This window comes from Pinus tabuliformis, chromosome 2_1 (assembly GCF_031772625.1).
Source record: "Pinus tabuliformis cultivar Carrire ecotype Pingquan chromosome 2_1, CPIR1, whole genome shotgun sequence".
Taxonomy (NCBI): domain Eukaryota; kingdom Viridiplantae; phylum Streptophyta; class Pinopsida; order Pinales; family Pinaceae; genus Pinus; species Pinus tabuliformis.
The window spans coordinates 825,306,632-825,333,215 of record NC_142299.1 but is presented as its reverse complement, the minus strand read 5'-3'; the positions used below and the strand labels follow the sequence as shown (position 1 = coordinate 825,333,215).

General features: G+C 34.4%; 2 protein-coding genes across 2 annotated transcripts; one reads left to right on the top strand and one right to left on the bottom strand.

The window, feature by feature from the left end:
- Positions 1 to 9,892: 9,892 nt before the first annotated feature.
- On the bottom strand, positions 9,893 to 10,552 carry LOC149203192 (uncharacterized). The gene is made up of 2 exons (XM_089401792.1): positions 10,505 to 10,552; positions 9,893 to 10,402 (listed from the first exon to the last, which is right to left on the bottom strand). The coding sequence occupies exons 1-2, from the start codon at positions 10,550 to 10,552 to the stop codon at positions 9,893 to 9,895; spliced, it is 558 nt and encodes a 185-aa protein (XP_089257918.1).
- Positions 10,553 to 10,595: 43 nt separating this feature from the next.
- Positions 10,596 to 11,546, top strand: LOC149203191 (high mobility group B protein 15-like; the record flags this gene model as incomplete). Its single annotated transcript, XM_089401791.1, has 3 exons — positions 10,596 to 10,698; positions 10,865 to 11,268; positions 11,397 to 11,546. Coding segments are annotated over 3 exons (657 nt in total), but the record flags the coding sequence as incomplete, so codon positions are not given.
- Positions 11,547 to 26,584: the final 15,038 nt, after the last annotated feature.

The following is a 26,584-nucleotide window of genomic DNA, read 5'->3' as shown; positions in this document are numbered from 1 at the left end:
GCATCCTTACTTGACTATATTGGCTTCTTGAACTTTCCCGAAGATGATTGCAACAATGCTTGTCTCCTTTTTGGATTGTCCTTCACCTTAGATCTGATTATACATTAAATTTTCAAATTGTTCTATATTGTATCAATTACTTTAGCACAATTCAATACTTCAATTAGCAATCTTTCAAATAACAATTAGTATTTCCAATCATCAAAAGTAATTGAAAATAGAACAATAAATGGAATGATGAGGGAGAAAAACAACACATCAACGATGTAGTTTTCAACCCCATACAAAAATTACATGCATACACATTCTAAAAATAGAAAATAAACAATGGTGAAAGCATAAAATATAGAACACATATACACAGAGATTTTCCCATGGATCCCAAAACCGGGACTAACAGATTGATTTTTCATTATTTTCCTTTCAATGTTACAATACATATATATATGTGTCGAAGCATCCATGAACCCAAATCCATTAACCCTAGATTAGAACATAATTGTAGTTCCCTTGAATGGATCTACAAAATACCATTGGCAGAAAACCATCATGCCCAAAACCATGTGTGGAAACCACAAACAAAACCATAGGTAGGCTAGTCATGGAAAGAATATAACACACACTCAACATTCTCCCACTTATTTTTTCTTTCCATAGGGGGCCAAAGGAGAGCTCAGTCATTGGTCCAACCATACAATGCCCATTGTTTCTCTACATCAAGAGAAATTCTCAATGCTCACAGACTTTGTCAATGCATCTACAACATTCTTCAAAGTGTCCAACTTTACCTGCAATACCTTTTTGTCCTCAACCACATCCCTTACACAGTGATACTGAACATCAATGTGCTTTATCTTTGGATGATAAGAAGGGTTCTTTTCCAAGAAAATTTCACTTTGGCTATCACAGTCTATCCATATATCTTGGTGTACGAACCCCATACTTGAACATAATCTATGTAACCAAACTACTTCCTTTCTTGCATGAGGGGTTGCCATGTATCATACCTATGTAGTTGAAAGTTTCACTACATACTATCTCTTACTCATCCAACTGACTGCGCCTCCAAATAGGTTAAACACATACCCACTTGTAGATCTTCTCTGATCCAAATCTCCAGCCCAAACTGCATCAACAAATACACGAATGTCTAAAACTCTTACCAATCCCGGTCTTCCTTGGTAGCACAGACCATAATCACTTGTGCCACGCAAATACCAAAAAACTCGCTTCACTACTGCCCAATGCTCCTTCCCTGGTTTTGACATAAACCTACTCAATACTCCCATTGCATATGAAATGTTTAGTCTAGTAGAGACCATTGCATACATCACGCTACTAACTGCACTTGCATATGGAACATGAGACATGTCCTCTTCCTTTCCTTGTGTCTTGGGACTCTGTTGAATAGATAAATTTACAGCTACATGAATAGGAACCTTCATTGGTTTACTATCATGCATATTAAACCTTTGCAATATTGTATCAGCATACTTCTCCAAGCTTAACCAAAGCTCCCTCTTTGCCCGATGTCATTTAATTTCCATACCCAAAATATAGTTTGCAGCACCAAGATCTTTCATGTTGAATTTGGAGTACAATTGGGTCTTCAATTGCTGGATAATTTCTTTGTTATTTCCAATCAACAACATATCATCCACATACAAGACCAAAATAATAACATGGTCACCAATTAATTTAAAATACACACAATGATATTCTTTTCTTCTAGTGAAGCCAAGTGCCCATATATATGTATCAAATTTCTGATACCACATCCTTGGTGACTGTTTGAAGCCATACAAAGACTTTTTTAACCTGCATACCAGTGCTTTCTTACCCTTCACTACAAAGCCTTCAGGTTTCTTCATGTAGATCTCTTCTTCCAGAAACTCATGAAGAAATGTTGTCTTCACATACAATTGTTCCACCTCAAAATCAAAAGCAGCGGAAACAAATAAAATCAATCTAATAAAAGCTACCTTGGTAACAAGAGAAAAATATCACCAAAATCAATTCCTGACACCTGCGAATAACCTTTTTCTACCAATCGAGTTTTGCATTTCTACACCTTTCCTTCTGTATTCATCTTATTCTTAATCAACCATTTTCTTCCAATGGGTTTCCTGCCAGCCGAGAACTCCACTAGATGCCAAGCCTCATTTTTGTCAAAAGATGTCATTTCATCAACCACGACTTCTTTCCAAATTTTTCCATCCTCTGAATCTACTACTTCCTTGATAGTTCTGGGATCATCATCAGTAATAAACAAAGAAAAATTTGAATAGAAAAATGTTGGACTATACCTTTCTGGCTTCCTTCTTTCTCGAACTGATCTTCTCACAGCTGGAGTTTATGGCTCTTCATCTTCTGATTCCTCTTCTACTATAGAGTCTAATTCCCCCTACTTTAGCTCAAAGTACATCTTCTGAGGGTCCTTAGGTATGAATTCATGTTTAGTAACATCTTTCACCTCTCTAAACACCACATCGTGGCTGTATACAACCTTCCTTGCTTTTGGGTTCTAAAGCTTATAACCTTTTAAGCCATCTTTATACCCAATAAAGGTGCACCTTTCAAATTTACTATCTAACTTGGTTCTTTTCTCCTTTGGATCATGTACATACACATCACATCCAAATAGCCTCAGATGTAAAAGAGGGGGTTTCTTACCAGTCCATACCTCTTGTGGAGTCTTATCCTCCAATGATGATGAAGGTGATCTATTGAATAGGTAACATGCAGTCTCCTCTGCCTCTACCCAGAATTCCTATCCTAACCTGGCACCACTAAGGATTCTTCTTTGTCACGTACTTCCATGGCATACCTGGAAATAACCCCTAATTCCCAGCTATTAAAAGTTCTCCTTAAACATAATTAGGATTTCCTTGGTTATAGTTACCTTGCATACATTAATGATCTTAATTATAATCTTTCTTTTATCCCGCATGACTAAAATAATATACCATCAATTCCTCATATTCCATGCAGGAGCATCTAATTTCATTATGCATGACATTAACCATAGTGAACCTTTTGATAATAATAAGGAAGACATTCCTCCACCATTATTCCACATGCATGAAAATCTGCAAAATACTAAATCATGCTATCATTTCTTATCCTAATATCTTTGATGTGCATATGAGAGCACACGGTAGTCTCACGAATTATTAAATCCATCATTTCCATCATAAAGATTACTTTTAAGCGATTGAAAGAATGCAAATCGATCTATATTGGGTATACATGCAATAGAAAATCTAACCATCATAGATTATTCTGTTACCTACAATATACTATGATAATATGCAACCATCTACCACTATATGCCATATTAACCAGTAGCTTTGTATGACAGTAAAAGTTCCTTAACTAACATAAAGAAGATATCCATTTATATCCATTTAGTATCCTACTCATTAATACGCATAAAAATAAAATACAATTAGCATCATACCAACACCTAAGCTACAATTTTTAACATATACAATACTGAAACAAATAAATAGTCACATGAAGGGAAGGAGACCGACATACAACCATTTCATGCAAATGACACCAACTAAATCTCACTTGGAGGGAGGATCACCACCAACCAGCTATGAATCACCTCTGATTCCCCTTGAGCCGATGATCTTGCCAAGGATCAACTCTCCTCAATTGATCGATGCACTAGGTATTTAATACTCTCTTTCATGATTTAGTTACCATTAGCGACGTCCCGCTTTATGGATTTTTCCATTTGCCTAGGTCTTATCTGAAAACGCTCGTCTTTATCTCCCATAACAATTTTCCACATAAAAGATTGCCTTTATCTCCCACAAAACTTTTATGTTCGATGGATCTTTATCTCTCATCCATCAGATGGATATCCAATCCATCCAAGCTTCTCTAGAATCACATCTAAAAGCATATCATGAAAGATCCATCTCTATCCCATTCGTCATGGGATTTGGCAAGCATCTCCTCTCTCTCTTGGTGCTCCACCCTCCAAGTGATTTATTTTACTAATTTATTTAATAATACATTTTCTGTTCATATTACATATCACCTAGCTTTCCTCATCTTAGGTGTAGAATAGTTTAACCCACAAAGGAGTGCATCAAACCTAGCTTTCCTTGGCTTAGGTTTACAACATTTAACACAAAAGGGAGGATATTACACCTAGCATTAACCTAACTTAGGTTTACAATAATGTAGTACACAAGGGAGGGGTTTTACATACTACCCCCCCTTAAATTTTACACCATCCTCGGTGTATCACTGTGTCATGTCCTCGTCCACAGGTAGCTGGTTTTTAATCAATAGCTCTCATGGCTCTGCCATCTCATGCAATTTTTCCGATATACATCTGCCACAAGGAGTGCTCCCAGAATGGCCCCTTCCATAGCCACATCGGTCTCAAGGAGTCCCCCCAGTATCTCTCCTTCCATGGCTACCTGTCACACAATTTGTTTTTCTCAAACCATTTGTGAGAATTTATCGATGCAAATTTTAACTATGATAAATATCATAATCTGTTACTTAATAGTATTAAAGCAGTTATTTCTTATCATTTATTCTATCTGAAGAATGCATGTTCTCTTCTTGCATTCTTTCAAGCCTTTGTGTTCTTTTCAAACACCTGGTTCTTGCAGTCTCTCTGCATACAATACATTAGTTAGCATATTTTCCACATTAATATGCCTACAAGGTCATAACAGATGATTTCACATCACAATATATATTCATATACAGATATTCATCATAATTGTATGTATGCCAAACTGCGATTAACCATAGTTACTTATACCAAACATACTTTCCTTTTTCTGGGTAATCTCCAAGTTTCTTTACCGGGCCTGACATCCATCCAATGACTACTGCATACCCTACACACAAGGTATTTTATACACGCCAATACACATTTCATTTTACAACCTTGTAGCATATGTAGTCATATGGTCCCATATGTACTGTTGTACATAGTCGAGCTATGGTACAACCTATAATACCATCATCATGATATCACCTACATGACATAAACTTTATCAACATACCATGTTAGTATCATACCAACACTCATTTTTCATGGTTCATCTATGCAATTGAGAAATTTTTTATGTCATGTAGTTATACATAAAAGTTTTTACTACTAACAATCCTATACTCCTTGTAGTTCTAAGTGTTTATGATCTCAGGGTATTTACATGTTAGCTCATTCTTAAAATTAAATCATCCTTTACCAAAGTTGAGTTATCTATTTATGAATTCTTGTTTGAATCACGCAACATTTCCTTATGTTGTCCAAACACCTTATCAATGCTATCTCATAAGAGATCCTCTCAAAATTTCTTGGTTTAAATTATGATATCAATCTATCTAAATAGATTATTAAATACCATTTAATTGACCCAAGGGTCCATACCCTTTTTGCTACATCACCAATTACTATGGTTTTCCTTCAAGGATACTTATAGGTTCTATTATGCATATCCTTCAAAAGATGTATATGTCCTAGAAATCAATTTGAGTTAAATTTCCTTTTAACCATACTTTCTTTCAACTGAAGGATGAGTAACATTGTAAGCAGATGCATTAATCAAAGGATTAATTTGACCACAATTTGTACAGTTATATAGTCTTTATACTATAACATTCTCTCACCATCCTTTACTTTGGTATAATTCTTTTATAACAATTATACCATTTAAAAGTTATTTTTATAGCATGATGACCATAGTTTAATCTCTAACCAGAATCATAGTCTAGTTTTATGTGAATTGTGATTCTTGCAATCATGAAGGCAACTTATACAAGTGTGCCACTCAAGTAATGATCTCTTCCTTCCATATGCATTATTTATTATTAATCTCAAACAAAATCGAATAACTTTACTTTTAAGGCATTCACTCCCTATTGCATGTTATAACACTTTAGTTATAAGGTTTTTCCTGTCAATAAGATTAATAATATTCAATTTCCTTGTCCAGCCTGACTCTTCACATAGTCATGCATACTTTTACTATTGGCACATAATAGCCCAAGTGTGTATGCGAACAAAATATATTTTCAATATAATCCAAGCAACTCAAATTCCCTCCATGGAGGAAAAAACAACAAATGTCTACATGCTATGCATATTTGTAAGCATTGATAGAAGCATATCATTGATTCCAAGTCACAAACCACCAATCTTTGCTCAACACAACTATGATATACAATCTATCACTATACAACAACAACTCCACACTATTTTATCAATATAATCATTAGGTAAATCATGCTTTTTTCTTTTACAGAACATAATCCCCCTTAGTAGGCTTTGGGGTAACCAACATCTTTATCATTTTTGAGCAATGAATTTTACTTTCTTTCAACATGTAAGAGACCATAAAGTTGACTAAGGACTCCAACATTAATGGAAGATTCACATGACTCATTACTTTGCATGGATATTAGGCATGATTTTAGTTCAACATGTTTATTTAATGAGTACTTAACCAGACTATGGTAAGAATGTACAAAACAATCCAACAAAATACATGGGTATGTGTATCAATACACGACAATAAAACAATGATATAACCATGGACTTCCTCCATTATATAATCATCCTTTCAGGTATTAGGTGGAATTTTATTTAGCCATACAAGTATTGTACCATTCATTTGAAAACATAATATCAATTTTGCCCAAATTTTCCTTTCATGTACATCTAGTTGCTATCACACACACACACATATATATTACTTTCACTTTGGAACCACAATCTCCTCATGCTCAAGCATGACTAGTTTGGAGAATTACATGAAAAATCAACCCAACAAAATAACCACTTTTACAGGTAGAAAAATTCCTTAGAAATCATTAGACATAAGGATTTAACTCTTCTAGGTAATTCCCAATGAGCAGTTATTTCTTTAGCCCCACGCAAACTACTTTTTCCGTGTAGAATTTCCAAGTCTTGTGGATGAAGCTTTCACGTCTATGTTGCACGTATCTCAACAATTCTAATGTGCAATATACAATTAAACAATTAATCAACTCATTCATCGCGCTTTATGCAGAATTAATCACAAAGCAAACATTTTTAGAAAACATATTTTACATGCTTTACCATACCTTGGTCAATTTTTTTACTTTTTTTTCCTCTCAGATTGCACTCGCTTACTAATTTTCTTTCTTCATAAATTTCTTTATGTCAACTTGATCTTGTGCTTCAAAAAAAAATGAGATGTTCAAGACTTTCTTGTCACCGGCATGATTTCCTTCCTAGTCCATCTAGACATCCTCATATAAATTACCATTTGCAAGAAATTCAATTGTATGCCTGAACCAAAATTCACATAGTTTTGAGAAACGGTGAACCTAAGAAAGTTTTAAATTTCCATGTTATTCCATAAAAATAAGTTTTGTAATTGAATTAAACTCGTATTTTTCACTGACCTAAGTATGAGTAATGTACAAAAATATTATTTGTACATACTATATTAAATTTAATTTGTAATGTAATATGCATTTTTAATTTGTGTGCATCATAGAAATTTTTCTTATGCTATCTTTATAGCGTAAAGAAACAAAAAATCCCACGCAAAGTGAGCATTTAATTTGTACATACTATATTAAATTTAATTTTATTAATTCCACTAATTTCATTTCACTTTTTTCTTTCTTTCCCCGGTGCAAAGCTATATTTAATTGCACTAACTTCATTTCACGTTTTGCTTTCTTTCCCCCGTGAATCGTGATAGATTGAAAAATCAATTTCTCCTTCTTTGCCACAGCCGTTATTACATTATGCTGGTGACATCTAGTAACATATCAATACAATGCAACCTGCAAACCTATTTTATAACTTAAAGGCTATAATTAGCAACGTTTCAACTTTGCCAAAGGACGTTTACATTAAAAATCATACCTACTTCAAAGAAATAACAAGGGAGGCTGCATGGCAGCTAGTCCCTGCCTTAGGGATTTTGTTAGACAATTTAGGAAGCGTCTCATGTTCATAGTGCTGACAGTGTTGTTAAATCATGGGGTTAAATCGTGGGCAAAGCCGAAGTTCTGGGAGGGACATCCACACATACAAATTGAGGATGTGGTGATCCATCAACTCTTTGTATCGTGTAGACACATTAGAAGGAAATCTTACATTCAGAGTTTCAAATTGAAGGTGCAGAGTTCTATCAAATATTCATGTTTGTATGTGCCTATATATGTAATAGTGCATTGAATCTGGTGCATTGGATGTATTGAATATGGACACTAACAGTCTAAACATAGGTGATAGGTGACTCCAATGTGCACCTTTCACTAGAACCAACCTTACATTCACAGATTCAAACCTATCAAGTTTCTATGTTTTTCTGTTCTTAAATGTGTTATAAACTTATATATGGGTGAAGTTGTATTAAATCTAGATGCTGCATTGGGTGCATCCAATATGTACACTGTCATAGACCCATCTAAATTGTGATATGCACCATAAATTCTCATGTTCAAATAGAGGATGTAATGACCCATTAACTCATTTATGCATGACTGTGAAACAGTGTCTTAAATCTAAATAGTGCATTGGCTTTATTGAGTGTGGACACTAGCACAGATCCAATTAAACTTGGGTGACTCTGATGTGATATGCATAGCGTTGAGGTTGCATAGCACATATCCACTTAAACTTGGAAAACTCTAATGTGATAGGCAAAGCCTTGAAGTTGCGAAGCTTGAAGATGCATCAAATTGAGGGCGAGGTGTTATGCTAACTTTGTTTTTGTGTTATTGATTGTACATGTAAGGATGCATTGAATCTAGATCGTATATTAGTGGCATTGAATAGGGACACTAGCACAAACCCATTTATGGCTGACCTATCAAACTGTGAAACTTGAGATGTACAAAGTCAAAATATCAGACCCTCAGACCCAGTTTTAAATAGGTCTGTGCTACTAGTAATCCTATAAGGTCCCAAGTAAACAACAAAACGAAGATATATCACTGTTGAACCAAGTCCATACAATTTTTTCCATTGTGTAAATGTGTGATTTGAACAAAAAAAATGTTAGATAATATTGTTAATTGTAGATGTGCAGGGCATAAGGAACATGTCATCTTGAGGAGTCTGTCTAGAGAGACTATTGTTCCTGACGTCCAAAATAGCAAGATGAGGGAGGTATGTAAGAGTTGTTGGTATGGGCACAAAAAGTGAGTTGAAGCTGAGGTCCAGCCTTGTCAGCGAGGTTAGCACTTCCCCTGCAAAGTCAACAAAAGACTAGAAATAGAACAAGGCTACAACCATGGCCTTGATTTTCATTTCATCATATTTGACATGAGATATGGGTTGCAAGTGTGGACCCAAGACTGCAATCTTTCAGTAATCAAATTTGCAATTAATGCTAGCTTGCAAGAATTAGACTCCCTTATATACAAAGAAGTAAATTTGTAAAGCTTGACACCTTTAAGATTACTTGTTACCCTTTTGAAAACATACTGATCTAATTCTAACATCTTATCTTCACAACCAAAAATATAAGAAAATCTAAGAAACATAGTTAAAAAAGTATACACACACAGATAACCTCGATACACATTAATGGTTAATTGATAATTGAACAATCCAACACAAAAGGCTTAAAATTCAAGCAGGCACATTAGCATTAGCACTCACCTCCAGTAATTACAATATCTGCACTTGAAAATTTTGAATTTGCTGATGAAAAGAATGAATGAGGTATCCCAGGCATTAACCTTATACAAACAGGTATAACCCTCACCGCTGAGCTCAACTGGTTGAAATAAAATTTAGATACTATTTCTTGGGGAATGGCATATGCATGGATGACCTTTTACAAACCTGACATCAGAGATTCATCTTTGAGCAGGTTAGCCCGCAAGACGAAATTCTCAAGGTTTAAATATGTAAAGCGATACCGTTTTGATTGAACCTTTTGTCTTGTGATTTATTGTTGGAGTGATATAAACTTGGATGGCCACAACGAGATGCCACAAATCCAAATTGAAATAAGACCATCGTTAGTATTGATAACACTATAGCACCAAGTTGAAAATTTTCCAAGAGTTTCCCTCTCATTTCAAATTCTCTGGACTCACATGCTATTTCATGATCCTTGATGCCACAACCAGTTGGCATCATAGGGCCATACATTGTAAATGCAACATGATAAAACCAAATACCCTGCAATGTAAATGTAATGCCACCTAATAAATCTACCATAAAGCTCTTAGGAATTGTTGCTGCCAATACTGCTGAAATAATACGGAGACCCACAAGCAGCACTAGAATTTGGTGATAGCGGCCTTCAAGACCAGCATGGCTTGTAGAATGAAAGTTAAACAGGAGATACTCTGCAAAAAACGCCATTGCTGCAATGATCTCCAGCACTCCATATGGAAGAGGCAACTACCTGTTACGAAACATGGCCATCTCAATTAAAACACAACAACAGAAAAACAAAAGCACTAATAACTACAATCTAATCTGACAAGCATAACAGAAACAAACAATACTGAGAATAGCTCTAGTGATTATAGATTCAGCTCTGTTTCTCATGTCCTCTTGTTGCCTACCACATGTGCTGAAGGTATCCTAATATTTTCTGTTGTCTCCAAGTCCTGTGTCTCACTCGAAGAATATTAATGAACCTGCCATTACACCCTCTGTTGAAGCTAAACCTCCGCTTAAGAAAAGAAAGAGAGGTTTCCACCTGACCTCAGCACCATCATTCTTCAACAGAATTTGAAGTGCTCTCTGACTTGATAACTTGATCTTGCAATTTGTTAGGTATGCTTGTTAGATTAACTATGCTTGATCCTTGACTTGGTGATATCTGCTAAGATATCCTTCCTTTTTCTTTATTGGCAGTTGATCCTATGTCATCCATGGGTCATCCCATGACTGGAGTTATTGATGGGAAATTTGAGAATGCTTATCTTATCACTGTGATGGTTGGTTCGGAGAAATTAAGAGGGGTTTTGTATGAGATGCCGGCAGGGTTTTCTGGAGAACAATTTTTGCAAGCACCTAGTTGCACGAACAATTCTGATAATGGGGATACAGCTTCAGGGGTTCCTCCTCGTCGACGTCGTAGGAGGAAGGATGAAATGAAAAAGAGGGATCCCGACCATCCTAAGCCAAATAGGAGTGGTTACAATTTTTTCTTTGCTGAGCAACATACAAAATTGAAAGCATTGCATCCGGGCAAGGATAGGGAGATCAACAAAATGATTGGAGACTCGTGGAATAAACTGACTGATGAAGTGAAAGCTGTAAGATACAAGTGAATTTCGTTTTTGTGGCTATTTAGTTAGTCTTCATTGTTGCCGGTAACAAACTAAAAATAAAATGAGTTTTGTCTTTCTCAGTATGTTGTGCTGACAATCTCTGATAGATGCAGGTTTACCAGGAGCTTGGATTGAAGGATAAAGAAAGGTACAAAAGTGAAATGGAAGAATACAGAGAGAGACAAAAAGTGCTTTCCCAGGACAAGGGAATATTAGTTTCTAGAAATGAAGGCTCAAATCAAGGGCTCAAAATATTACAATAATAATACTAACAGATGTAGGTCGCTGCTAGCAAACATACTGAAACACTTAACAGAATGGAAGCAGAAGCTTCAAAGACATCCCAAATCCAATCTGACGAAAATGGTCAGATGTTGAACAAGAAATCAGGGAATTTAAAATAGATGAAAATACCCTGCTTTCTGTGATACCAGACTCTTCCAATTTGAGTCAACCCTACTCTTTGAGAAAACCAAGCGAAGCCAACTCTTCTGAGTCTGCCTTGAACTCACAATTCAACAGAAGTGAGATTGACTCAGCAAGTTCCACTTGCACGTCTCACAAGTGACACTTGATCATCTGTCCATAAATACATAGGAAAGAGAACAGTAATTTTGCTTGTTTTTCGCAAAATTTCACAACAAACAACCACCAGGCCTGTCAGAGATCTAGAACCTATGGTGTTTTGTACCAAGTAGTATGACCTATATTAACAATTTTTTTCGAGTTATTTCTGGATTCAAAATCCTGTAATCTTCCCTACCGTTATACACACAAAAGGGGTTTAGATTCAAGAACCCCATTTGTGACATTTAATGAAGTTCAGCCATGTAAAAGCCCCAATAGAAAAACCCTTGGTCTTTCTAAGGGTTCCATATTCTAAAAAAAAGACCTAGTCAATACACAAGATGGGTAGGGCCTGACTTTCGTTCAAGGAAGGCAAAGACGAACTAATCTCCTCACCCTAGATGGATGAACCAGAATGACAAAAAGTTCCTAACTGGCTCAATACCCAAGAAACTGCCAGAAAATTGCTACTGCCTAATAACCACAGAGTTGATAAAGCCAGCTGAAAATCAAACTAAAAATTATGCAGTAGCACCACCACATGAATTAGCTTCCAATTTAGCCCAAAACTACTTGTCAAAGAAAGCCTACCCTTATATCAAGGACATGGGCTTATTCAAGGTGTGATGCATCAACTCTTCATGTTTGTCTTTGTAAAAGTGCATTGGGTGCATTGAATTTGCACAATCCAACCCAAACCCATGTCTGATATTCACCTTCGAGGTTGTGAACCTTGAGGATATATCCATAGGCATCAACTTATGAGCTTCATAGCCTCAAAGGTGCATGCCAGACCTGGGTTTTGATGAGCCTGTGCTAATTTATACAAATTTGGAGCTGGTGAAGCTCCAGGATGAAGCATTACTCCATGCTTATTAGGCACCCATGCTTTCACTAACAACCCAAAACCACCTCTCAGCAACCAAAGGATCAAAGTCGCTCACAGAAAGACAGTCGATAAATTAGAATTATTAAACATGAAATTAACTATTGAATGCAAGCACTACTTACTTGAAATTGTCTCGTCCGATGAATCAGAAATGCAATCCCTGTGGTCTCGACCACCACCCATCTTTGTAATTGGGTTTCTCTCCACCTAATGGACTACAAAGAATCAGAATTTTGATATAAAAGAGGACTAAACATACCAAGTAATCCTGCATGGAACAATCTGACCAATTTCTCAGCCAGGGCAGTAATCATTTTTCTGAAATTGCATCATATCCCAACAAATTCCTTTAGAGATTCAACCCTCTATATTCAAAATTCTGAATTGGGTTCTTCCAAATTCACTACAGAATGCTTTAATTGACATAAAACTAGTACTCACGAGTGGAGAAATGAGATGAAATTTCATGAAAATGGGCTAAAATTCAATGGAACGGGCAAACGCAAATCGATTAGTTTCGCAAAAATACCTGATCAGATGCAAGACACACCAGAGAGGAAACTATGGCGTATGATGAAATCCCTTGCAGCTTTTAAACTCGATCAACTGAGAAACGACAATGCACCCTGAAATTTCAAATTTAAAATAAAGATAAGAAAATCAATCGATTTCAATAAGAATAAAAATGAAAATCATAACATTTATCCACCTTGTGGGCCCTACATGAGGGCCATGTGCCTAACACCTCTCTCTCCATAGCATAACATGCAAGCTTACACCTCTGTCTCTTTAACATAGCATGCAAGCTCTAAAGTAGGCCACCTAAGGTTGCATCAGGCTAACATCTGTGAGCAGGCAGATTGAAACCCGAGCAAGAAGATTGAAACCCGAGAAGGGTTAAAATGGCGATATAGCGTGGATATAGCATGATTCAAGATATGCTTGCATACAGTTACAGAACCCCCACTATCATCAGAAAATGTGAAAATCGCAGAAGGATGCTCTCGGGGAAGGCGGACTATCACTTTGCGTCAATGCTTAGAAATTTCTCTGTCGATATAGCGTGGATATAGCGTGATTCAAGATATGATTGCATACAGTTACAGAACCCTCACTATCATCAGAAAACATGAAAATCGCAGAAGGATGCTCTCGGGGAAGGCGGATTATCATGCTGCATCAATGCTTAGAAATTTCTCTGTCATTGGGTGGATTTGATCCGCTCGCAGTCTGCCTTCCAATGCTTAGAAATTTCTCTGTCGTTGGGTGGATTTGATCCGCTCGCAGTCTGCCTCTGATAATGCGTAGGGATGTGCAAAGCGTCGTTCTACGCCCAGGCGGAAAAGTTCCAGGTGCATCGCGTTTCCCTCGCTCCATGCTTAGAAATTTCTCTGTGGTTGATTGAAACCCGAGCAGGAAGATTGAAACTCGAGAAGGGTTAAAATGGCGATATAGCGTGGATATAGCGTGATTCAATGCTTAGAAATTTCTCTGTGGTTGGGTGGATTTGATCCGCTCGCAGTCTGCCTCAGATAATGCGTAGGGATGTGAAAAGTGTCGTTCTACGCCCAGGCGGAAAAGTTCCAGGTGCACGCGTTTCCCTCACTCCCGCTCCATGGAATGGGTAACAAATGTTAGGTGCTCGTGACAACGACGGGGGTACGGATTGATACGTTCCATATCGATCGAGCATTCTTGGAATAGGCGTCAACTGGAAGATCAAAGTGGTGTTCCTTCTTCAGCTTTTGTCTCTCAAGCGTCCTAGTATACTAAGAATTAGTTCACCTGTGTCGGTTTGAGGTTCGGGTTACTACACCCTCCCAATGCTTCATTTTTTTCTGGAAGATCCTGTTCGGTGGGAGATCCTATGGGTCAAAGGTGTCCCTGCCATTAGTGCTCTTCTGCGTCCTGATCCCTGCAGGCATGTGCATCCTCCCATGCATCCAATGATTCTTCTCGGCATTTCCATTCCGCCCTCCTGCTTTCTGTAGATTGTATATTTTTTGCAGGCCATGCAGGGATTCTTTTGCCTCCAGCGGTCTGGTGTCCGAGGTTGCTGAATTGCTGAAGAACATCATGGTTCCAGGTATTCAACTAGAAATCTTTTGTCTCTATTTTTATTCTTGTTATTCAACCAGCAATCTCATGTATCTGTTTTCATTCCTGGTTACTGGTATTCAACTAGCGATCTCATGTCTCCTCCCTACCCTTTGGTTCTACCCTCAACAACATCTGTTTCGTAGACACCACAGCAGCATGCATAGCATCTGTTCTATAGACACCATAGTAGCATGCAGAGTGACACATTACAATAGTGGAAATTTCAGAGACATTGTTGTTGGCAACCTCAAAGAAAGCCCATCCGTCCCACATAAACAATATTTAGAGCTAGCATTTCATACTGCTAGATTAACGTTAGCATTAATCAACAGCTCCGAAAAATGAACAAGAAAGAACCAGACAAATGCAAGATAATATATGATTTGAGCACCTTTACCTCGGGAAGAGGCCAAATAAGACCATAAATCACTATGACTAAAAAACTTTGTTTATACTCAATAAACAGGCGCGAGCAAACAGGTGAACTAATGTTAACTACTTTGCTTCAATTACTATAGTCCCTAGCCATTGCCAGATGGTAGGGACTAATAAGCTTATAATCAGCCAATAAATAGATACAAGCTAAACAATGGGACACATTATATTCTTTGGTGAGTCAACCTGAGTTCCACGACTTTTAAATTGAGCGTTATTCTTACCATGAGAAGAAAAGCACATTAAACATATACAGTTGGTTTTAATCGACACATAAAACAACTTTTAAACTAACTTTTAAACTACTCAAGTTCAACTCTCAAGCTAACAATCCTGATATAAGGTTAATCTTGGAGTCTACATTTGCACTCAATGAATTTTTCACTGGAAATGTTTGCAGACATCAAATCTGCTACTGTACAATGTTTGGAATGATGCATCATTTAAAGGAAGAATGATTTGAATTCCTTTCGGACATTAATCGTTCTCCAGGTACTTTCGTGTGATTGACAAGGAAATTGTTTTATTTTCTTCACTAAAATATGAAATCAATTCGGTCAAACTTATAATAGACCAGTTCTTTTCAAACCATCAACAGAGTTAGGATTGACTTTCAATCATGCTAGTTGATTTGTAGAGTAAATAATTTTGATTTCCTGTGTTCATCCCATTACAATCTACCATTTCCTCAATATAAAAAAAAGTGTTGTTAATTAATACCTCATGTTGCACATTTAGAGGAAGACACTTACATAATTTGGATTTAAGACATGTGTGGTTTATATTTTTTGACTTAGTTATCGGAGAATCCACAGTAAAAACCATTTTTTGTCAACGTTTCAAATCCCAACCGGGATCCATCATCAGGACTTCTTGAATGCTTGATAGTAGAAGAGCTTAATTGAGGGATTAAATAGTAATGAGGAGAGTAGAATTTGGTTTTGGGATGAGATGAATGTCGACCTTGTTTCAATAATATTAATTTTTGATTAATTATTGATGAGTTAATTAATTGATTTTAAATTATTATAAATTATTATTATAATGAAGTTTAATTAATTATTTTTTTATTAATAATTAATTAATTTTAATTTTAATATAATAATCTTTATTATAAATATTTAGTGATTATTATACTAATACTACATATAAGTATTTATTTTTTAATTTTTAATATATGTTAGTATAATATAATTTTATTAATTATAAAATAGTATGTGAAATACTCATTATTAGTATATATTGGTGTTTAATGAATAGTAATCTTTAGTATATTGTATTAATATTTAATATTTAGTATATAATATATGTTAGTATAATATTTGTTATAAAATAGTATGTGAAATATTTATTATTAATATATATTGGTATTTAATGAATAGTAATATTAGTGTATTGTATATTAAAATTACTTAAAATAATTATTATTATATTAGAATTAATTAATATTAAGGATATTAAAAATCAATATTAATAATTAATATTAATAGTTAAAATAGTAATGATAGTAATTAATAATTAATAATTAATAATTACTAATTAATAATTAATTAATAATAATAATTAATAATTCATGTCAAGGGTCTTATTCTTATAAATAAATAGCTTAACTAATTAATAGATTTATTAATAGCTTTTAATTAATACATCATAATAATGATTTCTAATAATAGTTAATGATAGGGTAATAGCTATTATCATAATTCCTAATGTAAATATTGTAATTAAGTACTATTTATTATTATTATTATCATAATTAAATTATTATAGCAATGCTACTAACTACTAAATATTAGAAAGGGAGAGGAAAATCTACCACTAAATGCTATGCCTAAGATGTATTGTTGACCTTAATTTCTCTGATTAGGGGAAGCCAACTTCCACTAATCTCCATACCATTGTCTCTGTTGAGATTATGCGGATGTTTCATAATTTCAAGAGCTTCTCTAATCTTTCGCCTATGATGTTGTTCTTCCCTTGCGACAATTGAGGCACTTTCCAAATAGACATGGTGCTTTGTTTTTTAGGAGTGTTCTGCCAAGGCCGAGGTACGAGACCTTTCATTCCTAATATCAGCTCCATGTTCCTTGAGTCTTGTCTGCAAGGAGCGACCTATTTCACCAATGTAGCTTTTTCCACATGAACAATCTATTTTATAGACTCCCTTAAGCTGATGTCTATCAATATTATCCTTGACCGACCTCATATCGTGCCTAATAGTTCCAGGTGCTGAGAATTGCATGTTTATGTTTTTCTTCCCTAGGATTTTAGCAATCTTATCTGTTACTCCATGAATATAAGGTAGAAATACCCTACCACACTAAGGTTGGTCTTGAGCCTTAGGTTTATGAGATAACATCCCTCTTTCAGCTTTCTCTATAGCTCTTTCAATCTCATTTTCTTTGTAGCCTATAATCTTAAAGGTTGAAACTAAATGTTTCTTTTCTTCATTCAGATGCTCGGTGTTAGAAATTCGAAGGGCCCTGATAGCAAGAGTGTTTAAAACACCAAATTTCTGGGCTAGGTGATGGTGGGAATTAGTGTGGAGGTAGCTTTCTGTGTGGGTTGACTTCCTAAAAACCTTATGCCCTAAAGAGCCATCCTCATTCCTGATAATGAGTATGTCTAAAAATGGAATGCTCATGTTTTCTTCAAGCTCCATGGTAAATTATATTTCTGGTGAGATAGAATTTAGGCGAATAAAAAACTTGTCAAGCTCTGTTTTACCATGTGTCCATTTTATATTGGTATCATCGACGAATCGCTTCCACCAAGCTGGCTTCAAAGGGTAAGATTCCAGGGCTTTCATTTCAAAGTATTCCATGTATAAATTGGCCACGATTGGTGAAAGGGGTGATCCCATTGCCACACCAGATGTCTACTCATAATATATTCCTTGGAAGGTGAAGATAGTTGATCACAAGTAGATTTCGACCAATTTTGCAGTTCTTGGATCAGTAATATCTTTTATAACCTGAATGGATTCATCAAGAGGAATCTTGGTGAATAAGGACACTACGTCAAAGCTAACAAGGATGTAATCACGATCTATCTTCTCATTTTTAATAAGATTTACAAAATCATGGGAGTCTTTGATGAAAGAATCAGTATTTCTGATAAGAGGCTTAAGGATTTTTGCAACATACTTAGCGAGCTCATAGGTTGGGGATCCAATGGTATTAACTATTGGTCTAAGAGGAACCCCTTCTTTATGGATCTTGGGTAACCCATAAATTCTTGGGATAGTTTCACAAGAAGGGGTCAATTTCTTCTTTAATTTATCTTCAAGGTTGGAATCCGAAATTGTCTTTTTTACTTCCTTCATAATCTTGGGGATGGGATTATTGTTCAGCTTCTTATAACTCCCACATCTGAGGTGTTCATTCATTTTGCATACATAGTCTTCTTTATCCAAGATCACCGCTGCCCCTCCCTTATCTGCCTTAAGAACCACAATTTTATCATTGTTCCGCAGGGATTTCAAGGCTCTTTGTTCTTCTTTACTCAAATTACTTTTGGGAGTTTTGGCCTTTCTTATAATGAGGGAAAATTCTTGTCTTAATGTTTCTTTATCTTCCAGAGGAAGATTATTAATCCCATCCTCTATGCTACATATCAAATTTTCAATAGGAAGGTTTTTTGGAGCAACTGCAAATCCCAAACCTTTGCTGAGGACACTAATGACTTCAGGATCTAATTCTTGGGAAGACAGATTTACCACTTTCCTTTTTAGTTTAGTCTCAGATGCGTTTTTTAGGCCCTGATTGTTGTTGTTAATTCTACTTTTGTCCAAGTCCTGATTATGCGCATTATCTTTAGAGGCATTTTCTAGATCTTGATTACTGTTGTTACTTTTGTCCAAGTCTTGATTATGCACAATATCATTTTCTAAACAGTGATTGCTATTAATTCTGGTGCCGCTGTCTAAATTGTCAACAGTGTTATGCGAATTACCTATGATTACTAAACACTGATTAATGCTGCTTAGAGTGTCATGTATATTACTGATGTTCTGCGTATGGTTGATGCAATTGCTATCTGAATTACTATTATCTAAGCCTTGCTTCTGTGTATAATTGTTGTCTAAATCAGCGTTATTTAAACCTTGATTCAACGTTTTGTTATTGATGCCGATGCCGCCTTCGTTATGCGCAATATCTTCATTATGCAGAGGATTTTGCACTACATGCTTAGATAGGCTTAGAAAGGACCTTCCCAACCTCTCTTAGGTGACTCCACATCTAATTTTCATTCATTGGGATTCTCCCATTAGCACTAACTGGCTCTGTAAGGACAAAAATACCCATACTCTGCATACATATCTCCTTATGCCCAAATCAAATCAACATTGTGACATTAGGGATGAGGCCACTTATGCCATCAACTACTATAATATATATATATACCATAAGTATCTACCTTAAAGATAGGTAACAGAAGAGCGTATTTTAATTTGATAACAATTCGAGGTTGATTGGAGTTTTTTTTTCATTGACTTAATACAAAATTTTTGACACTATTCAGTCCATCAAGAATCATGTCTCAATTTTAATCTAAATGGATAGAAGTTGACATCTTTCATGTCTTGATTTTAATCTAAATGGGTAGAAGTAAAAAACTTTCCATAATGTATAGAACTCTTCATTTAATTGTTTGTTCTAATTAAATTATCATGCATAAGTTAATGATTCATCAACAATTCCTCAATAAACCATGCTAACATCTGGATTCAAACTTAACTAATCCTAATTTCCTTTAATGTCAAGAAAATGAATACCGTGTTAACATGTTCTAAATTTCAAGATTCAATTTCCTATTTATGGGTCTTGGGTTATTTTCCATATAAAGATTTTATAATTAAAACCTGCTAATGAAACTCTACAGAGGTGGATTAGTCCATAGGCCTCAGTGTTTGAACCTATGCTCTGATACCATTTGTCACGTACCTCCATGGCCTACCTGGAAATAACCCCTAATTCCACACTATTAAAAATTTTCCTTAGTTATGATTAAGATTTCCTTGGTTATAATTACCTTGCCTAAATTAATGATCTTAATTATAATATTTCTTTTATCATGCATGACTAAAATAATATACCATCAATTCCTTATATTGCATGCAGGAGCATCTAATTTCATTATGCACGACATTGACCATAGTGAACCTTTTGATAATACTAAGGAAGACATTCCTCCATAATTATTCCACATGCATGAAAATCTACAAAATACTAAAGCACGCTACCATTTCTTATCCTAATTTTTTCGATGTGCATATGAGAGCACACGACAGTCTCACACATTATTAAATCTGTCATTTCCATCATAAATGTTACTCTTAAGTGATTGAAAGAATGAAAATCGATCCATATTGGGTATACATGCAATAGAAAATCTGACCATCATAGATTATTCTATTACCTACAATATATTATGATAATCTACAACCATCTACCACTATCTGCCATATTAACCAGAAGCTTTATATGACAGTAAAAGTTCCTTCACTAACATAAAGAAGATTGCCATTTAGATCCATTTAGTATCCTACTCATTAATACACATAAGAATGAAATACAAATAGCATCATACCAACACATAAGCTAAGACTATTAACATATACAATACTAAATCAAAAAAAATAATCACATGAAGGGAAAGAGACTAACATACAACCATTTCATGCAAATGACACCAACTAAATCTCTCTTGGAGAGAGGAGCACCACCACCCAGCCATGAATCACCTTTGATTCCCCCGAGCCAATGATTTTTCCAAGGATCAACTATCTTCAATTGATCGATGCACTGGGTATTTAATACCGTCGTTCATGATTTAGTTACCATTAGCAGCGTCCCACTTTGTGGATTTTTCCATTTTCCTAGGCCTTATCTGGAAAAGCTCTTCTTTATCTCCCACGACGCTTTTCCAGATGAAATCTTGCCTTTATCTCCCGCAAAGCTTTTATGTTCGATGGGTATCTCCCATCCATCTAATGGATATCCAAGCCATCCAAGCTTATCTAGAATCACATCTAGAAGCATATCATGAAAGATTCATCTCTATCCCATTACTCATGGGACTTGGAAAGCATCTTCGGTCTCTTGGTGTTCCACCCTCGAAGTGATTTATTTTATTAATTTATTTAATAATACATTTTATTTTCATATTACATATCACCTATCTTTCCTCATCTTAGGTGTAGAATAGTCTAACCCACAAAGGAGGGCATCAAACCTAGCTTTCCTCAGCTTAGGTTTACAAAATTTAACACAAAAGGGAGGATATCACACCTAGTTTTAACTTAGCTTAGGTTGACAATAATGTAGTACATAAGGGAGGGGTGTTACATTCTTACCTTTTCCATCAACATCTTATTCATTCTTTCTACAACTCCATTTTTTTGAGTTGTGTATGGAGTAGTATTTTGTCGTGCTATACCACACTTCTTATAGAACTCTTCAAATTCCTTCTTGCGAAACTCTCCACCGTTATTTGTCCTCAGCACCTTTATCTTCTTCTTTGTCTGGTTTTCCACCAGAACCTTAAATTCCTTAATCCTGTCAAAGACTTCAGATTTCTTCCTGAGGAAATATATCCATGTATTCCTTGACTACCATATTGATTTTTCATCATTTTCCTTTCAATGTTACAATATATATATTTACATGCTGAAGCATCCATAAACCCCAATCCATTAACCCTGAATTAGAACATAACCGTAGTTCATTTGACCAAATATGCAAAATACCATAGGAATAAAACCATCTTGCCCAAAACAACGTGCAAAAACACACACAAAACCATAGGTAGGTCTACCCACCTAATATAGGGTCCAAAAAAAATTCCCTTGAGGCGCTGCCCCGCACCTCGTAAACGAGGGCTACCGCCCCCCTTAAAGCCCCCAACAGGGGGGGCCGCCCCCCCATGTGACCCTGACACAACAAATGGGTGGCTAGCACACTCCCTCCAACCCCCCAACTTCATTAGTGGGGCTAGTCATGGAAATAATATAACACACACCCAAAAAACAAGAGACACTAGGTTTGGTCAAAGACCATGGAAAAACCCCACTAGGGGGAAAACCCTTTGAAATTCTTCTTCTATTAGATTGTCATAAAATGTTCAATAGAGAGTAAAATGATCCCAATACAATATCATCTAGCAAAACAACCCAACAACATTCAAAAATATCTTTCCAACATCAAAATATATCCGAGACAATTTTTCGCGTATGCGGTCAACTTCGGTCAATGGTCAAATTTCAGTAAAACTTTCTGCTTGCATGGAGGAAGAGTTGTGCAAGCGATTAAGGGCCTCCAATCACTTCCTTGAGCTTGAAAGCCAGTGACTGTGGTTGAATTTGTCTTGGGACAAGCGAATGACTATAACCCAAAATCCTAAAAATAGATGCAAGCCTTGCACCTTGTGATTTTAGACCTTTGTGAACTTATTTTGTTTTCCGAACCTTATACCATTGCAAACCAACCAATGAATATGAAAAGAACAATATACTTGGTGATATCTAAATGAGCTTGATGTCACTTGTATTTATGGGCTTCGAAGGGTGACGAAATTACTGTTATGGCTGACTTGTCCAAATATGCATATATGAGCTTTTCTTCGTAGGTACACCTTCTCTTGTCCAAATTTGATGATCTTTAGTCAATTTTGGTCCTCTTAAAAAGAGGAATTCAATGCAATCATCATTTCCAAAAAATGAGCTATCCAAAGTGAAATGTAACCCTAATTATATAATTTAACAATTTATAGTAAAAAAACAATTATTTTAAATTATTTTTATTATTTTGAATTAAATTTGGTTATTTAATTTAACATATTTAATATTTTTAAATATAAATTAAAATTACAATTTAAAATTGGTTATTATTCATATCTATTCAAATTAAAAAATAAATAATATAAACATTTTTAGAAAGGTATTATTATTTCATATTTATAATATTGCAGGGATGATGATGATTACAATGAAATTTAAGTATGGCATATTTATTTATGTAAGTTATAAAATTTCATTTTTTATTTTAATATTATTTTTCTTTTTATTTACATTGAATAATAAAACTATAAATTATTTTTTTAAATTAAACTTTTTGAGTAAATTATTCCTAATATTTTACTTTTTATCTCCTTCTTTTTTGGGTTAACTATGGGTGTTTATATTTATAATAAATTAAAATCAAATTAAAAAAAAAAAAAAAACTACATTATTTTTATTTTTAACTTTAATTTTAATATTAGATAAAATTCTAGCGATCAATTTGTATTTTAAATATTATTATTTTAGTTTTTTATTAATATAAAAACAAATACTAAATTTAAAAAATAAATAATGTATTTACTAAGCTTAAAAATAAATAATGTATTTTTCATTATAATTTAAAAAATTAATTTGTAAATATTTAATTAGACAAAAGTTTTGATGTGTTATTTCTACCTCAATGTTATTTGTCCAAATCTCAGTGATAAACTATCATAAATCCCACTATACCCACACGCTTTACATTTTGACATGTTGATACTTCTAACTAATAATGTGTGGCTAATCAATATTGATTATCATCCAGAAGTTTGCTCATTACTCTGAATTTGCTACTATCCTGGTGATATTGGCGTATTTCTCCCCATGAAAAAAAACAAACAAACAAAGAAATTTCTCATATGTATAAGAATGAAAAGTTCAAAAGCACAATGCACCTCACATTATCTGGCATTGCTAGTGTCTCAAAGAATAATATAAATACGCATGCAGAGGTCAGAAGCTTTGACTGTAATGTAATAGCACTCGATTATTGACAACCAATGGATATTGTTCATAAATTCCACTATTGATGGACCATTATCATTGTTGTTATTTTTGTCTTTTAAAGTAAATGTAATTTCTGACGCGTAGGTTAATGTTTTATAGTTGTATTTAGGCCTTATAATAGCATATTCAAGGTGACTTACACCACCACTTGACCATTTAATGAGAAACTTAGCATTAATAACCCTTCTCTCGGTTTTCTTCTTACCATTGAGTGATAGGATTGGCTTCACCAACCCTGGTTTAGTTTTTTTCTTAGACGTAATTCACTATTTTCTGTTTAAACAATTTCTTCCCATTTCAGACAAACCTACAAAGTCTGTGTTCTACATTTTTGAATATTAATGGTTTTCACCATATTCTAATCAAAACATTTGGTACTGCAAATACCACCTCTCAAGACAAGCGAATTCGGCAGGCACCAATTAATTAGTTTATGCTGTGAATTTATGCCTCAATTTAGAGGTCTAATAGATATCTTAGTAAAAGCTAGTTATGGATGGACATCAGCTGGAGATGGTTCACATTGAAATAGAAATAATAATAATAATAATAAAATAATTAAATGAAGGCACTTATAATTTATTAGGAAGTTTTTATACATTATAATTGTATATCTGTTTTATTGATGATTTTGAAATAGAAATGCAATTTTTCTACTTCATATATATATATTTGTAATTCTTCCAAAACATAATTTCCATTTCAATGGCAGAGAGCATACTGCCTTGCAGCATTTGTTATTATTATAATATTGGACATATTATGACTTTTGATAATGATCAAACTTGTTAACCCTATAATAATAATATTATAGGGTTTACCAACGTTATCTAGAAATCTTAATAATCATAATATTATTAATATTATTATTTTGAATAAGGCTTAAAATTTAATGATAATATTAGTGTTTGGAAATAAGGGTTATTATTTAATCATTTTTAATAATACTAATATTAATAAAGTTGACTCCTACTCATACTAATACTAATATTGATATTATTATTGTTATTATTATTGAATATTAAATATTAATAAAGTAGACTATGAATAATATTGATACTAATATTATTATTATTATCAACGAGAAAGGTACTTAGTATTATGTCAAGTTCATTGATATTGTTGCTAGTTGTTGTCAATGGTTGGACTCATTTGGATTCTTTTGGGGCGAGGTCCCATAATCAAGGATGGTGGTTTACCTCGTTTACCATCCATGAAATGAGGGGATGTACTTTAGAATTTCTCGTGTTTTCATTCCAAACATATATATATATATATAAGTTTGGTTATGTTAATATTAAAAGTATTAATATTAATATGATTATATTAATTAATAATATTAATACTAGGGTTTGTAAATAAAGTTTAATATTTATATTTAATAAGGTTTAATGTTTATTTAATATTCCTCATTGTATTGTTATAAAAAAGTCAACAATGGTCAACCTTAGTCAACCATGAGCATAGTCAATGTTGATAGTTTGCAATGCTCACCATGTTTTACTATGGTTCACCATAGTCAACTATGATAGGATAACAATGGTGAAGATGACAAACCATCATCATCAATAGTTGACTCTATTCATGATAATTGACAATAGTCAACCATGGTAAAGCATCAACTTTAGTTAGCCATCACCAGTCGTCGTAAATAATGGCCAATGATGATTGATCATGACCAACCATGGTCATATCTAGGTGACTATATTCAACCCATGGGTTGAATCTAATACCCCCTATTGTAATTACTTTTATAACACTTAATGAATTTAAGTTCACTTGTAACTATTTGAGCTAGAAACAATGGCCATGGGGCCAAGACTAATTTGAACACTTGAATGAAAAATATAAATATATATGTGTAATTAAAAATAAAATGTTGTTGTTTTTTAGACATATTATGGGAATCAACACATAAGCAGTAAGGCTGCTTTGTTGTTAATAAATGTTTAATGTGTTTCAATTACTACCTAATGGACAAGTAAGGATGGTAGTTGTCAAAGTTATAACCTTCCATGATTATGTAATATTTAAGGAGGAATGATTAGCAAAAAAAAGTGACAACATAAATGGTGGTAAATGTTATGTTGGGTGCATAGAATAAGCAACATGGGTGGAGATAAATGTGATGTTATAAAGGGGAATACCTTTAACAAAAACCTAGGTATAAGAAAGAAAGACCAATCACTGTATATGCATGATGCTACTAACAGAGAAACTTCAAGCTTGGGGGGGTTGTTGTTGTTGCAATTCATTGGTTGGGAGGAACATGTTAGTTTTTACTTTGTTTCCAAGTGTTCATAATAACCAGATAAGTATAAAGATTATAAAGATTATTGTAGTCGTTCTATTCTTAGGAATGTTTGGTTTTAAAAACTAGTGATATTTATTTTGTGGGTGTTTGAACCAACAATGAACAATAAACAAAGCATTTAGAGAAACATATAAATGAAATATAACTAGCAAGTAGTAGTATACAT